Source organism: Eucalyptus grandis, chromosome 9 (assembly GCF_016545825.1).
Source record: "Eucalyptus grandis isolate ANBG69807.140 chromosome 9, ASM1654582v1, whole genome shotgun sequence".
NCBI classification, from domain to species: Eukaryota; Viridiplantae; Streptophyta; class Magnoliopsida; order Myrtales; family Myrtaceae; genus Eucalyptus; species Eucalyptus grandis.
Window position 1 is genome coordinate 29,558,092 of NC_052620.1, and position 17,089 is coordinate 29,575,180.

The 17,089-nt window shown below is 41.3% G+C and overlaps 1 protein-coding gene and 1 long non-coding RNA gene across 2 annotated transcripts; both read right to left on the bottom strand.

The window, feature by feature from the left end:
- Positions 1-1,328: 1,328 nt before the first annotated feature.
- Positions 1,329-3,384, bottom strand: LOC104420616 (lysine histidine transporter 1). Its single transcript, XM_010032423.2, has 7 exons — positions 3,317-3,384; positions 2,820-3,200; positions 2,149-2,542; positions 1,933-2,038; positions 1,698-1,789; positions 1,534-1,602; positions 1,329-1,439 (listed from the first exon to the last, which is right to left on the bottom strand). The coding sequence occupies exons 1-7, from the start codon at positions 3,367-3,369 to the stop codon at positions 1,341-1,343; spliced, it is 1,194 nt and encodes a 397-aa protein (XP_010030725.2). The 5' UTR covers positions 3,370-3,384; the 3' UTR covers positions 1,329-1,340.
- Positions 3,385-15,338: 11,954 nt separating this feature from the next.
- Positions 15,339-15,910, bottom strand: LOC120288151. Its single transcript, XR_005546441.1, has 2 exons — positions 15,642-15,910; positions 15,339-15,549 (listed from the first exon to the last, which is right to left on the bottom strand). It is a non-coding gene; the product is annotated as an uncharacterized LOC120288151 (long non-coding RNA).
- Between the last annotated feature and the right edge of the window lie 1,179 nt (positions 15,911-17,089).

Sequence of the window (17,089 nt, forward strand, 5' to 3'; positions counted from 1 at the left end):
AACAAAGGGAAGGCAGTTGACATGACATGGCATCAGGCGTTCACGTGCCAAGGGACATGGCGGGACGAGAAGCGGACGAGGGCGAGGGCCGTGCCCAGCGACGTATGGAGGATGGACGGACGAGCTCGGAGGGCTTCCATGCGTGGAGGCTCGACGAGGAGGCCGTTCTCTGTTTAGGGTTTAGGACGCGCATCCAATCTTTCTTGCCGAGGACTCCGGACGAAAGCACCATGTGTCCCTTGCCTTATCGGCGGTGCTCGACACTTGTCTATCCTCCCATTGGCAGCTTCCCCAGGGACCAATCAGGAGGAGGCTTGATTTTCTTCGCCCTCTCCGATGTGCCCAGTGGGCCCCCACACCGAGAAATTCGGGGCAATCGCGTCATCCACATGATTGGGAAATGCCCTAGGCAGGAGATTCTTTTCCTCTCCCGTCGACTCTCTCGGCATTGTTAGGCCAAAAGGGCCAAAAAAACAGAAAAAACCAGATGTGATGAGTGAAAATAGATAACGCGTGTTAACTCCCGCCAAATTTTTTCGGTGAGGAGAGAGAGGGTCCTCGGCAGTGAGCGGTGGCCGAGGCGGACGGGAGGTGAGATGGGTGGGAGCTTATGGGTTTTACAAACGGCAAATTGCTGACACGGGCCTATAGCTCCTCCGAAGCTGGCCATGTACGACCCAGGCCCAGGCGGGTCGCACGCAGGAAGCAAAGGGGTTGCTGCTTTAAGTTTCAGCAGGTGCGAGAACCAAGAAGAAGTATGTTAGGGTTCGTCAGAATGACAGCAACAACACCACCAAAAGGAAAATTTGGTGGGCACTCAGCTTGGGTACCGACCGAACCAAGGATTCGGTATGGTCAGGTACGACTAGGGTTGAAGCCACTACGGCATATTTCAACTGTACACTAGAATGATAATGATATTAATGATTAATTTTGAAAAAATAAAAGTGAAGACTGATCCTGTCGATGATAAACTGTCTAGGATTCTCTTGTTGAGGGAGAGTATAATAGAGGGATATGAAGGAATTTTTTCGGACAGAGATAAGTCGAACACAAAGAGACTTATATTGAAAATCATATGAGACGTATATAGAGAATGGTCCTACCAGTGGGCCATCATCTTGTCCAAATTTAAAAGCAGCATCTTACACCCGCCACAGTCGGCAAGAGCAACATAAGATATAAAAAGACAACAAAACACCCCCCAACCCCCCACCGCAAGTCGGCGTAAAGAGCAACATAAGATATACAACAACACCCCCGCACCTGCCCCACCGCAATCGGCGTAAAGAGCAACATAAGATACACACGCAACAACGCCACCCCCTTCAGTGCGGTACCTAAGAGTAGAATCCGTAGGTCTTGGCCTTGATAATGATCTGCCTCAATGCACCAATAGGCGCTAAGACCATCAAGAGCACTCCAATCACGATGCACATCTGACAGGATGAACGAACGCGAGTTGAACCAGCTCACTTATAATTATTTAGAGGAGAGAACAGTGAACAAAAAATCAGGTAAAAGAAAGCATACCCAGTTTGTCCACCAAGACAAGCTGAACCTCCTCGGCTTTTTCATCGCGAGCCACATCATGCAGGGAAGCTCAAAAAAGAAAGAGCAGAAGTCAGAAGACTCAGTCGTTACGCACGTTTGCAATTTGGCTTATATGCGTGCCATGCTTATATGTGTACACTTACAAAATACGTGGTAGGGGCAAAAGCAAATCCCCCGAAGAATGAAAGAAGATCACCAAAGAAGGGGAAAGTAATCACAATGAACATCGTGAACGCTGTAATGTAAACCAATTCAAGAGTTAAATTAAACCTCAATAGAAGCGATAAGCCATCTAATTTGAGGGAAGATATTGCAACAGACATCGTGAACGCTGCAATGTCAACCACTGATCATGATACGGAGTTTGAGTCCACTTACCCACATAGATATTGCGTGTTATAAACCTGAGTGTTCTAGTGGGCTCAAAGTGCAGTTTCTTCACTAACCCAGCTTCTATCATATCAAATACCAGCCTTGAAGAAATCTGCCAGGAGAATCATAAATGAGATCGGGTATATAGCGGGTAAGATTGGTCCAAATTCTTGAAAAATCGCAGGAATATAGGGAAAAGATATGAGAAGACGCAATCTTCACCTGATAGCTTCCAATCACATGGACAACCACAAACATATTGGCCAGAGCAATGAGCCAGGCGGGTTTTTCCAGCGAGATGAGGATGTTGTCCTCAACCGAGTTCCCAAATATCCAGTACCCAATTAAGGCGACAGGGAAGTAGCAGAGAGCCACAATAATGTATGCAATGACGACTCCTCTCCACATTGGGCCCTTGGATGGCTTCTCCGGCGTTGATGGGATTGTCGCTTGGATCTCTAACACGACATGGTGCCCACCATAGGCAAAAGCAACGTAGCCCAATGCACTGAAGAAGTTGAATACCGTTCCCGCTGTCGACTTTTCTCTGTACCCATACTGCACATTGGGCTGAACTCCCTTGTGGAGTGAAGCTGTCCAAGCAATAGTGTAGTAGCTGTTCGGAAACATGAAGGACGCATGCTTAAGTCCCCCTATACACAAGCCATTGCTTCGCTCTATGCATAATTTAATAACATAGCACTAGTTTTTGTTAATTTGGATCACTTCTTCATGTATATATTCAATTAATGTTTCGCCTAGCAAGGCTGTTGTCCTTGGTTTGTCATGAGTTATGACAAGCGATCTGATTAAGACGAGGCTACCGATTGTTTATCCATAGAACTGATATTGAATTTGGAGTACAAGTTCAAAGAGAATAGACCAGGACATACCTCAAAGACACAACAGCAGCAGCCAAGGAGACGCCAATGGAGTTGAAGTTGGGAAGGTGGGAGAGAACAAAGTGAACAGAAGCGTGTATCATGATGAAGTAACTCGTCTTGATTTTGTTACAGCTCGAGCAAACCGTGTCATGGAACATTTGCAGGGATTTGCCTCCAATCACCATGTAGACGATACTAACTCCAACTTCGACAATGAGCTGCTGAGGAACCACAATGTAGAGACCGAGTTTTTCACCGAATGCCTGTTGGGCCATCTCGTGATACCTATCGAAACGCTTTCCAGGAATCATCTCGTGCATGTCAATCATTTGCCACAACGTGTAGAGGGTGATGATCCAGGACAAGACCAGCACCGCCACACCGGGACCCCTGAAATGGAAAGCAAGACAAAATTGATCAGGATAACATGATTCAATTCGAAAAAAAGAGGTAAAATTGGAAGTAATGTTGGAATTCGGTCAAGTGTTTGATAGAAAAATAACCACCATCCAAGCTCGGCCATTGCGTACGGGAGACCGAGCATGCCAGCTCCAACCATGACGGTGACATTGTGAAAAGTCGAGTCCCACCATTTTGCGTTTCTTGAAGATGTAATTGGTAGCCAATCGTCAATTGCCGTCTGCTTCTCCAATTTCTCTTCCACCTATTGACACCATAACACATCCAACTCAGGCTACATATAGCAGATCGAAGTCCATTCTTCTTACTAGTTAGAGCATCGGTTTTACTAGACCAAAAAGGTGAACATGCCATGCTGCAAATTTATGTTCCTGGTGACACTAGTATGAACAGAGTAATCCTATGCTTTCATGATGCCGATGCAAAGAGCGCTCAACACCACATCATAAGCAAAATACTACACAAACCAAGTGATGTTATTTTTGACCTTTTTAGAACCCTCATCACTTCATGGCTGTCCATTTAACAAAGTTCGTTACTATTACAAACCGGTTATAGAGGGAGGGAGAGAAGGTTAAAACATTTTAGAAGGTGACTCTAGGGCTGATACAGATACTATGTGAAGATGCACCTAATCCTAGATCTTTAGAGGTAACCCAGCAGATCCACACCAAATTGCTAAATTCTTTGGAACGTATCTAAGGAGATCGATCCCCCTTCGTTAGTCTTAGAGGACAATACCGTGCCCACTTTTTTTCCCTTCCTTTTTGTTAAACGTGCCCAAGCGCTGAGGATCGGGACGGCCTTTGTGGATCAGAGCCCGTGTTGGGGACCTGGGCACGGGTATCGGGGTCCCACATTCAGCCTTTGTGGACCCATTTTCGGGTATTGGGGCCTCGGGCTAGACCTTTGTGGACTAGGGCCCAAGTGCTAATGATCTAAGCATGGGTATTGGGCACTGGAACCAGGGGTGGCTTTGATGGACTGGACTGAGGCGTCGAGGACTCGGTCTTGGACACGGAGGACTCGAGAACAAGCATTAAATTTCCCCTACCAAAGTGTAGAATTCATAATCTAAGTGCCGATATTTAATCATATTTTGAAAAATAATTTCTGATTTTTTAGCTCTATTTATTCAGGGAAAATAAATGATTTATAAAACATTTTCTTATAAATAATAATTTGCATTGTTTACAAAAATGAGTAAACAAAAAGTTGTTATCAATAACAAAAAAAAAAAAATCCATTAAGTTTATTTGAAGCAATCATTCTCTTAAATTTAAGTATGGATTTTACGTTGACTTAAAAAAAAAAAATTTGTTGATTCATTTTTCTAAGCGATAAATTCAGAAAATAAGAAATCGCAAAACAAACAAAATCTTAATAAATTGGACATTCAAATCAGGGAAGAGTCCATCTAGTGACGAATACTAACCACGGCTTGGTCAGGCAAACCGTCGGACCTTATCATCGGGTTTGTAGGATTTGAAATCAGTTAGGATTGATCTTTTTAGATATGTGTCGAATTTAGCCGTTTGGTGTGGATCTGCTGGGTCATATCTAAAGATTTAGCTTTACCTCTTCTGGCCTACTTCCTAAACCATAGTTTGGCCCACTATCCGAGAAAAACAAATAAGTTAGCGGACTGAGTTTTATAGGCCTCCAGCAGCAAGGCCCTTCCACTTAACTGGATTCTAGCCCTCCACTCCTCTTTGGGAGCTACAATGTTTTAAAGCCCCTTGCTCTTGTAATTGGACCCGATCTTAACGAAAGGATAACATATTTTCTGACCAAAAGAACAAGGAAAGTCCTAAAAGAAGGAAAAGAGAAATGGGTAAATGAGATCGATCTCAACCCAAAGTCAACACCTTCTGCACTTGGGAGAAGCAGAAGAAGAATCGGGATGGGCACATGGAAGGTTCTTGGTCAACTTAGGCTACTGATTTTGACCTCAATAATGCCCACCAGAAGAGATATCTATCACAGGGGACGGTTTAATTGATTACATGCATATTTCGTACATTATCTAATTATAGGGTAAGGTTTGAGTTTCGGAATATGACACCTGACTCTTGAAAGACGCTACTCGGACTATAATTGGGCGTTGCGAAATCAAAAGTGCACGACCAAGCCACCATTTCCGTGCAAGAGCATTAAGAAAAGGTTCTTGCGCCAACAAAGTCCAAACGTGGGAACTCGTGTGATATTCGAATTTTGTAAATTATGCAGTCCATCGATGCGTATGTCATTTCTCTTTTAGAAAAGCCAACGAAATTTTGATGAATTTGGGTCCCAATGTAAACACTTTAGCTGAAAGGAAAAGAGTTAAAATTGATCTTGGGCCCTTGGGGACCATTCAAATTAATGTAAGGTGCTTCATCCAAAAACTTGATCAACCCAACAAAAACCCTAATTCCAAATCGAGATTAGTCTACAATTGCGAAGTTTTGGCTGTGTCAGACGATCAAGCACAATCTTGCCCCATTATATCAAATACTTGTTGAGAGAGAAAGAGCCACCAAACTACGTCCGGACACGGGATATGTTGGATAATTACACTTTCTTTAATAATTAAATTGTTTGGGATATACAAAAACATTGTCATTTCCCCCCACCCCCGGGGAAAAAACCATTTTCCAAGTGCATGTGTTAAGTAATTTTAAACCGCCACGTGAATGGACCCACTACATTCCACTCAAAATTTGGTTGTCTAGAATTAAAATAACAAAAGACTTGGTGTGGAATTCAAAGCTATTCTCTGTGTTATGATTAATGGACGTTGGTACATTGCCAGAATTATATCAAAAAAATAATTGATGTGCAATCCAAGGCTATTCTTTGTGTCTAGGGTTTATGGACAATGGTGGTGGGACATGGACGGTAGCTGGAGATTCCCAGAGCCAGGGACAGGTCAAAAACAACAAAAACAAAAAGACACAGAAATGGAGATCTCTGTCCATGGCTGTGAGCGATGGTGGTTGGGTTTGGGTTGGACTCGTCGCTGGCAACTCCGCCGGCGAGCATGGGTTCGACAACTCCGATAAAGTGAATAGGCTTCCATATTTTGTTTTTTTGGGTTGAAGGTTCCTTAATTTTTAGTTTTGTTCTATCGTGAATTTTATCCAAACTAGATGATTTTGATGGTTTCTAGAGAGAGAAAGAGAGAGAGAGAGAGAGAGAGTAACAGTGCGCTGGCGATCGGGCGTGTGATTGGCTGGAGCCTGAGTTGCCATAAGGGCGTCCTGTTCCCTCTTCTGCTCTCCCACGAAATCTCTGGAAATCTTTCGTATCCCCAGAGTTCGAGTGGAGTCTTCTGGAAATCTCCTCCTCCTCTTCTGCTCTCCCACGAAATCTCTGGAGATCCCCCTCCGTATCCCTAGAGTTCGAGTGGAATCTTCGGGAAATCTCCTCCTCCTCCTCCTCCTCCTCCTCTTCTGCTCTCCCACGAAATCTCTGGAGATCCTCCTCCGTATCCCCAGAGTTCGAGTGGAGTCTTCTGGAAATCTCCTCCTCCCTCCTCCTCCTCCTCCTCCGCTCTCCCACGAAATCTCCTCCTCCTCCTCCTCCTCCGCTCTCCCACGAAATCTCTGGAATATCCTCAGAGTTCGAGTGGAGTCTTCTGGAAATCTCCTCCTCCTCCTCCTCCTCCTCTTCTGCTCTCCTCCTCCTCCTCCTCTTCTGCTCTCCCACGAAATCTCCTCCTCCTCCTCCTCTTCTGCTCTCCCACGAAATCTCCTCCTCCTCCTCCTCTTCTGCTCTCCCACGAAATCTCCTCCTCCTCCTCCTCCTCCTCCTCCGCTCTCCCACGAAATCTCTGGAATATCCTCAGAGTTCGAGTGGAGTCTTCTGGAAATCTCCTCCTCCTCCTCCTCTTCTGCTCTCCCACGAAATCTCCCTCCTCCTCCTCCTCCTCCTCTTCTGCTCTCCCACGAAATCTCCTCCTCCTCCTCCCACGAAATCTCCTCCTCCTCCTCCTCCTCCTCCTCTGCTCTCCCACGAAATCTCCTCCTCCTCCTCCTCTGCTCTCCCACTCCTCCTCTTCTGCTCTCCCACGAAATCTCCTCCTCCTCCTCCTCTGCTCTCCCACTCCTCCTCTTCTGCTCTCCCGCGAAATCTCCTCCTCCTCCTCCTCCTCCTCTGCTCTCCCACGAAATCTCTGGAATATCCTCAGAGTTCGAGTGGAGTCTTCGGGAAATCTCCTCCTCGAGGTTGTGCAATGGACGTAAGGGAACCCTCGTATTTATAGGGGGTGGGGTGTTTGGGGGTCCCGCGGGGCGGGGGGTGGGTTTTGGGTTGTTGTCGCACAAATTCCACTTATTTTAACTCCTAATTATTGTTAGGAAATGAGAAAAAGAGGAGATTATCCAATTAATCCTATATCTATTTATATAGATATAAATTCAATCTTAAATATTTTAATTTCACCAATTTATCCCCAAACCTTATGCACAAAAGTAGTCCTTCCGACCAAATTTTATGCTAGTGAGAGCTTAATCTCGAAAATTTAATTTAGTTTAGGCTGTCCAACTTAAACCCATTCAACATCTTTAAAACCAGACTAATTAAAATGCAAATTATATTTGCCTATTACTATCAAATATTCGTAATATATAAATGAAAATTATATTAAACAATATTTTTGTTTAGGGGTTGGAATCAATCCCTAATTTCCTCATGCAATCTACGATGAAATGAGGTAATAACAATTTATGTGTCAACAAAATAAAGAGAAATAAGACTAGTTATGAGTTACACCAAGTCTATGATGCAATGATTGCTTAAATTCGGTCCATATGTTTTTCTTCTTCTCTTTCTTTTTTTCCTCTTTTTCTATTATAGAATAACAACTAATTAAGACCTATGACTTAGATGAAAAAATAAATGGTGAAAAATCTAGTAATATAAATTTGATTTCACGAAAATAGATTTTGGTATAAAAATGCATGAGTATTTCGATTTTTCACTTTAGATACAAACTAAATAAGGGGAAATTGTCCAAAAAGTCAAAAACCGATTACACTTTTGTTAATTCAGTTCTAAATCTTTCAATTTTGTCGATAGAGTTCTAAACCTTTTTGTGTTTTACCAATTGAGTTCATTATCACTGACATAAACGCCAACGAGTGTTCTATGTGGCACGGCGTTGTTGACGTAGACAATATTTAATATTATTTTGATACTTTTTCAACCTTTGCCCTCTCCAGCTTGGGCCTAGGCATCCCTTACCTAAGGCTAGTGGCCTCCACCGTCCATTAAAGAGGCTTGGTGATGGTTGGCGAGGGGAAAAAGAAAAGAAGGAAAAGAGAAGAAAAGAAAAAAAGGAAAAAAAAATAAAAAGTTCAAAAGATATTAAAATATTATTAATAATTGTTTACATTAGTACTTGGCTGTATCACGTAGGATGGTCAGCGTTCATGTCATCGATTTTCAGCTAAAATTGCCCAAGTGTGCTCAATTTACAATACATGAAAATGTTTATAACTAAATTAGTAAAATTGAAAATTTTATATTAATGAAAGTGTAATAGATTTAGGATTTTTTTGGACAATTTTTGCAAAAAACATGGACTAAGTTCAATGCATGTTGGAGCTTAGAAAAAGATGAAATAAGACATTTATGGAACTATGCAAAACGACGAACGAACGCAAAGACAAGCTATGTAAGACGGACACTCTCCGGAAGCCTTCTTGTCGTGTCCAACACACGACATGTGTCCGACACTCGACATGTGTCCGACATGCTCGACACGTCCCGACACGCTCCGACATGCAGTCAACGAGTGTTGAAAAATCCGACACGTGGTCAACTCTTTCCGACACGCTCCGACACGCAAGTCCAGAATTCCGACATGCGATTCCGACACGCACGGGTCAATTTTAAAAATTTATAATACTTGAGGGGTCAAAATATAAATATACACAAAAGAAGTAATAAAAGAAGTAATAAAATTGCTATAAATATACACACACGGGGTCAATTTTTTTTTTTTTTTTCAGTTTTATTTTTTAGAATTGTTTTATTTTTTTTAAAAGTCTTTTACTCTGAAAGAAGTAATAAAAAATGCTATATATGATAAATAAATAAATTTAAAAATATCATTTCAGCATTTTTCTTTAAACAATGTTTTTTTCCTCTAAGTTGTGTGTATTATTGTAACAAATTAAAATAATGAATGATATTATTTAATATTTTTTGTGTAAATTAATTCTAGGCTATTTTTATTATTATTTATTTATGTATTTATATATAAAAATATATCTAATATATAACGTGTCGGAACTTGTCGAAATTCTCTATTTTTAAGAAATGACGTGTCGACGTGTCGTGTTGTGTCGTGTTGTGTCGTATCACGTGTCACGTGTCCATGTCGGTGCTATTTAGAAGACAAGCAAGGATGGCATTGCACTGCACGAGCTGGGTTACAGCTGTAGTCAAGGGCTTGAAACCCAACTGCTCAATACAATATTTTTCTAGTGGCCCACGTTATTTTCACCAACTTATTGGCTTTGACACATTTTTATCGTATTAAATTTACTATATTATCTTTTGTGGGTCTCACGTTCGATTTTAAGATTATTTCTTACATTTTTTCTTTCTTTCTTTTGTTTTAATTGTATTAAAAAACAAAACCACACACATCCCTTTCAAACAACTTTTTTTCATCCTAACCGCTTCTTCCACAACCCTAATATTTCAACATCCTTCGTGTTTCTCTGCTGCTAAACTATTATGCAAATAATTAACTTTATTTTCCTAAATAATTCTTATATTCGTGAATTTTTCGATTTCTATTTGCAGTACAAATTTACAAGAATTTACTTGAAGCTAGAATATTGTGGTCAATGAATGCATTGCACAGTTACTCATATTTCATTGTATTGTTTTTGTAGAGCAGTCACTATGAAAGACAATATTAAAGGTGACCCAAATTACTTAAATGTATCTTTTGATGATGAAATTGCGAGTGAAGAACAGTAATCAATCATGTCAACAAGTTCATTTGGAGTTTCTTCCATGATAACATTGAAAATTATTCCTTGATATATATTGTTTTGAATGAATAATGGCTCTCTTGTTGATATAATTAAAAACTTTGTTGTCTGATCATGTAAAATATATTTTCGAGAGAGTAACTTTTTTAGGGGAGTGAACAAGTTGAACGGACAATATCTTTTGTCAAGTTGCATATGAAACTTGTTATTATTGCAATACATTTGTATTTTGAGGAAAATTTTCTTTCACCGGTGAATTCTATAAAAATTTTGATGTCTTTAGAATTAACCAAGAAAAAAAAAGGGCTTGCAAATTGTTGGAATGGGTTATCTTATTTTCTTTTTCTCCAAGATTTGTAAAAGGAAGGATATTATAAAGTCGTTATCATCTTCTTTACATTGATGTTTTGATTATAACAAGTAGTTTGTTTTCTTTGGATTAATTTGCAACAAGCTAGACGAGGTCTTTCTTTTTTCGAATAAATTATGCTGCACCCTCCGACTCAAGTTTTTGTAGAGATGCACACTATAAGAGTTCGATTTAATTTTTTTGCTTAGTAGCCCATAAGTATTGTCTAAGCTTAACCAGTGTCCGTCAGGTGTTGTTGTGGCTCTATGCAGCTAATGTTTGATGTGCTTTATATAACTCATGTGTTTATATACTAATACTGGCTGGGTGAGGCAAGAAATAAAAGTCTAGACAAGGCAGTTTGCTAGTTATGATTATTAAGATAACGCGACTATAAAAATGTATCCCATATATATCACGAAACATTGTCCTGCGCCTCTCTAGTAATCAAATCAAGGCGGAAGAGGAAGCAATACGACAAGCGGGGCCTTAACCATCGGAAGATCCAACGCAATTACCTCCGACGACTTGGACTTCTAAGGACGAGGCGGGTCAACGGTGGGACTAATGCTAGTGCACAAGCACCCACCATTATTTCGAGTCTATTAATGATCTTAGCTGGCATCCAATAATGTTGGGCTGCCGCTTTATACGGTTGATGTTTTCGTGTTCTTGGGGTCCAATCGAATGATTTGCTTGTGATTTTTTAAGGTTCTTGAAGCCACGCAAAAAAGAACAAATCGAGTAATTTGAACTCCGTTTATTAGCTGCGAGTTCTCTCATCCCGTCCATCTGTATATGAAATTTCTCTTTTTTCTTCTTTTTTTTTTTTTGTACAAAGAAATTGCTTGGAAACTTCAGTTATCTGGCAAAGTCCAACCGATTTTCAGATTTGCCTACTTGAATTTACGACTGTTAGAAAATCGAAACGTGAGAGGGTCGGTCAGTTAAAAACAAGAAAAATTGCGTATACCGCGTAATATTACAGAAAACAGCTGCCTCTGTAGACCGCAAAATCCTATATTTGTCCTCATCAACGTGTTTCAGGCGCTCATCGACTTCCATTCATACACGAATCTGTTAGGTAGGCGTTTTATTTGGATATAACGCAACCGCGAATAATAGCTATTCTATTATGTTTATTCTCGAAATAAAATTCATTTGATAACAACATATAATTTCGATTTCCTGAGCAGCAACGAGAGGGCGATGAGTGGCGGCAAGCGGCGATGGGTGGGCAACTAGTTAGTAGCGAGAGCAAATGATGTGAAGAGTTTTTTTTTTTCCTTACTTCTCATTTCTATCATAAAAATATTTTTGTAGTAAAAATTTATTCAAAAATACAAAAATAAAATTATGTTATCAAACGGAATTCGTTCCAAATCTATTCTCAAGAACAAAAAAATAGAAAAATAGATAAACAAAATAGTTGTCATGCTCGGCTAGGTCTTCTTGTGTCTGTCTAGATTAAATAAGCGATGTTTTTGTCGATGGACTAGCCAAAGCAACAAGTTGAGTCCAATCCGACGATTGTACCTGTCCAATCATCACCTTCTATTTAGGAGTTAAGGACCCTTCGGGTCATAATACCTTAGTGGCAAAGTTTACATAACCAAGAGTATTAGGGATGGCAATCGATTGCTTAGACTTTGTCATAAGGCAGCTAGCCCTAGTAGAGGGCATTTCATCCTCGCCTTCTCACCCTAGGCGCAAGAGGCTACTGTACCTATCTATTCAACGGTAGCTAAGGCCGAGACCTTGACGTGATGTCTATTAGGGGTAAGCATAGTTCGAGTGGGTGGTTCCCACCTTGAAATCGGAAACCGCCTACTAAGAACCGATTCCTAAAAATTAGAACTAAAAACCATCCGTTGGTTTCATAGATCTATCCGAGAACCAAATCGCCGGTCTGGTCCGGTTCACAAGTGGGTCTATGGACCAGTCCTCAATCTCTATAAAGATTGTTCGAACTTATACTCGGGTTAAATTGTGAGCCATTGATTTTGATTAAGAATTGAAAACTAAGGGTGGAATAAATAGATAATACTAATTAGCTAAAAAATTAATTTCTTTGAAGGTTATAATGTGATCCTCTTAAGGTTTCCCAACACAGAAAATATGTGGTGAATTAGACTTTACGTTAAAAGTCTTAATCCCCACATAAGTTAAAATATTAATCGCTTGATCCATCTTTTTTTCATGTCAACCTAATATAATCAGGAAAATGGTTAAGGAGAGACCTAATTATACTCTTAAAATGAGTTATTGGCTTTTATAGACATCTTTAATCTGGCCGCTCCTTCCTTTACATTTGTTTATTTTGTTTTGGTTGAGAAAGTGAGTAAATGAATTATTAGAATGGACAAAAAAAGGGGTTAATCCTATTATACGCCAAAGAGACAAATTTAGTCAATCAATAGTGTTTTTTTTTAACAGACCAATCAATAGTTAGTCAATCAATAGTGTTAAATAACTACAAACGTACATTTATGTACACATATATTTGGTTGAAAAACTACAAAATAATTAAATAATTGATATGAAATTTCTTTTTTAAAATTAATATATACCGGTCCAATCTAGGTGGATAGATAGGCAACTCCATACCTAGAACCGAGAACTGGACTAGTACTCACCGACTTTACTAAATTGGAATTGGGAATTGGACCACTCAACTTCGGAACCGCTGGTTCTAGTATGATTCCGAGTGTGCTCAGTTTTTTTTCCACACCCCTAATGTCTAGTTTCACCACTGAAGGCCCTCCGGTTCCTCCTTAAAAATTTTCTTCCCCGATGAAGGAGTACAATAGGATTTCCCACTTGTTTTTGTCCCTTTGAACATTTTAAAGACTTGCCCAGGTCTAGAGTTAGGGACCCTTCAGGTCATAATATTTTAGTCCAGCGGTCTCAACGATTCTCCACGCAGCCGCACAAGCTATTTCCTGAAAATTCAGAGCGTTCCCATGGAGTCAAAAATGACAATGAACATCTCCAATAGTACCAAGGTTCTTTTAAATTGATTGAACAACTGAAGAAGTAAAATTCTCTCCTTCAATTGTTAATATCATAAATTCCAACACCAATTTCAAGCCCCCACGTTTGTGCATCTACTTGTTGTAGATTCTTGGGTCACGCTTGTTTGCTCAGATTGTTGGCCACATGAACTTCCTAAGCCCCCATGCAAAGTTAATTGTGGAACCGGTTCTAACGAACAAGAGTTGATTGCCGCACTGTTCTAACATCTGTCCACATTTGATGAGAGAATTTCGTTATTAGCTATTCGAGAGATGCTTTGGGGCTCAATAATTCTGTTACTATGTGTCTTTATTTGCGAAGCCAGTCTATATAGTTTCTTTTTAAGAAAAGAAATTTTAGCCAAATTAAATTATTTTGGAAGATCATTATTTAAAAAATGTAAAGTGTTGGGAGTGCACGATAGAAGTGTGATATCTTCACCCAGGGAGATTACCAAAAGAGAATTCAGGTCCAAGCCCGTTAACTATTCAGTTATGTTCACCTTTATTCAAAAGTTCTAAATTAATAAGTAAATGATATCTTAATTGTTCTAGACCATACTAATTTTTCAATATTAGGCTTTCTAAACATGCTCACAAGTGTATCTCAATATAAGGGGCTTCATTAAAGACTCACCATGTACTCTCCCAATAAATGATCCTAATTCCAAATCAAGAATCGTTTTACTTTTGCCCATATGTACAATTAAAGAGTTTTGGGTTGCTTCCATCGAGAGCCCAACACTTGTTGAGAGAGCGAGAGCTACCAGATGTCCGGGCACGAAACCAGTGGATAATTTACATTTTCATCATTAATTAATTTGTTTGAGAGTAATTATACAGTTAGGCAGCTAATAGAAATCACTTGTGGTTACCGCAATGAATGAGATCGTGCTACTGGTACCCTGCAAGTGGAGGACAGACGTGCATTGTTACATCTAATTCATAAAATATATCATTTTTATTTTGCGCCCCAAAAGAAAATTTTCAATGCCCATGTACTTTTTGACCCCCCCAAAAAAAAAAAATGCTCATGTACTTGGGGAGGGGCAGGTGTTTTTTTTTTTTTTTTTTTTTGGGGGGGGGGGGGGGGAGGAGGGCAATAGAGAGAGAGAGGAAGAGAGAGAGGGAGGGAGAGCGAGGCGGGGAGGGAGAGGGAGAGAAACACTGCACTGGCGATCAGGGGTATGATCGTTCCGAGCTCGAGTTCCCCCGTGACTGCGTCCTCGCCTTAGTCCGTAGAATAATCTTCTGCAATGTGAGGATCGGGTTTGCTTCGGCCCTTATATATATGAGAGAGAGTTCCGACCTGGAATTTAGAGGCTCCACCCTTCAACCAAATTGTGCGAGAAGAGAAACGTGATGACGACGGTGGGTCAAAGACGTAACTTGGCTTGAGCGTGGCAAGTCTCAGAGGGTGGGCCATCAAGAGAGAGAGACATGCGATGATTGTGGGGCCAAAGACGCAACTTGGTTTGACGGTGGAACTGTTAAAGGGCGGGCTCACCTGTGGGTCACAAAGTCTTAAAGATTGGCTATCAAAATCGTCATCGCTCACGTTAGTGTCGGCAACACGTGTTTTGAAATTGCGGTGGAAGCATGTTACGTGAGGTTGTTGTAATACATACCATGAGAGTTCAATTTAATTTTTTTGCTCAATAGCTGTTGGAAGATACGCAGAAGATAGGAAAGTTTAGCAAATCATGTCAAATTGTAAATTGATATGTAATATTGTCTATCTTAGGCCTAGAAAGATAGGGATAATTATTTTCCTTTATTATTTCTTCCTTTGTAGTTAAATACAATGTATTGTGCTCATATTATGATATAGAGAAATACACAGAAATTCCTACACCTCATCTCTCTCGATTTACCTTTCCCTTCACATTTTGACATGGTATCAGAGCTTTGACTCTGACATTGCTTCCGCACCATCTCTGTTGATTGCCTAAAGGAACCCAATCCTGCAAAAGGGTTACCGAGAGGAATCAAATTCTTTTGAAGGGAATTTTTTGTCAAATATGAACCCACCAGAAAACCAACCAGAGAACCTCACCTTCAATCCAAATGAACCAATGTCGACGACTCCTCAAACTTCCAGTGCTGGTATTGGCACTTCTGTGACCGAACAACAACTCGGCCAGATCCAAAATCCACATGCGTATTGGCAGAATGCTCCGGCTCAGTTTAATCTGGGTCAACCATTTTCGGCGTATCCCTACCAATGGATGCCATATCCATGGATCCCAGGGATGAATCCAGTCACATCATTGCCGAGTAGTATGCCAAGCGACGGAGGTCCACCAGCCAATATTGGGGCAGACGCAACCATCGGCCCGGAGCGAGACGGGCGCATCGAATTTTCTCCGGGAACAGGATCTCGGGGACAATCGGGTGCGGGACTTCGTGGACAATCCCAGGGAATACCACCTGGTTTTCTTAATTTTCCGTTCGTGGCCGCCATGGGACGACCAGAGCTCAGCGACGCGCTCTATGTTTCCACTTCCGACGGACCGGAGTTGCGGCTCATCAGCCACCCTCTCACGGGTCCAGAGAATTACACAACCTGGGCGCGAGAATTTCGGCAAGCCCTAATCACCAAAGACAAAGAGGGTTTCGTTGACGGGACCATTCCGATCCCGACCAACGAGAAAATGGGAAAACAGTGGAGAAAATGCAATCAATTAGTCAGAACATGGATCCAGAATCGCATCAACCCGAAATCGCGGTGGGTTACCACCAACAGAGGATTCAAAAATTATTTGGGACAAAGATCCGAGAAATGTACGGCAAATTGGATCGGGCAAAAAAAATTTCGCTCCATCAAGCGCTCAGCGAACTAAAGCAAGGAAACACATCGGTGATGACGTGCTTCAACAGGCTTTTAGCACTCTGGAACGAGTTGGAAGCCGCTAAAGAAATACTGGAAGGGTCCGAATCAACCCTCCAGCAGTACAAGGCTATGAAAGACAGGGAGAAAGCGACTCGGTTCTTACTGATTTTGAACGATTCGTATCTCACCTTCCGATTGCAGATCTTGGCGATGGAACCAGCGCCAACCCTCGGCCGAATCTTCCAGCTTGCGGTGCAAGAGGAGAATCAAAGGCTTGCCTCGTCGGACAGCAAGATCTCCGAAACCCTAGCGCTGGCGGCAAGAGTAGAAAAGGAGAAGGAGAAAAACCTAGATCAAAAAGGAGGAGAGAACAGGGAGCAGCTAAGGTTCGCAGAGAACCGAGGGCTGCTAGGGTTCGCAGAGAACCGAGGGCTACTAGGGTTCGCGGATCAAAAGCCCTATAAATGGGGTAGCTCGGACGGCTCAGATCGGATGTCGCGATCCGACGGCTCCAGAGGCACGCGAGCTTCGGATCATCTGGACGGTGGAGATACGTCCGCTTTAAGAGGATCCAACGGTCCTCAAAATTCGAAAGGATATGGGTCAAATTTTCGAAATAAAGGCAAATTATTTTGCGATTTTTGCAAGTGGCCCCACCATACCATCGATAC

Excerpts from the sequence above, each read along its gene's own strand:
- LOC104420616 (XM_010032423.2), bottom strand. The coding sequence starts at position 3,369 with ATGGTTGGAGCTGGCATGCTCGGTCTCCCGTACGCAATGGCCGAGCTT. Across the intron at positions 2,039-2,148 it reads ATGTGATTGGAAGCTATCAG|ATTTCTTCAAGGCTGGTATT; the intron begins GTGAAGATTGCG and ends TTCTCCTGGCAG. Across the intron at positions 1,790-1,932 it reads AACACGCAATATCTATGTGG|CGTTCACGATGTTCATTGTG; the intron begins GTAAGTGGACTC and ends TTTACATTACAG.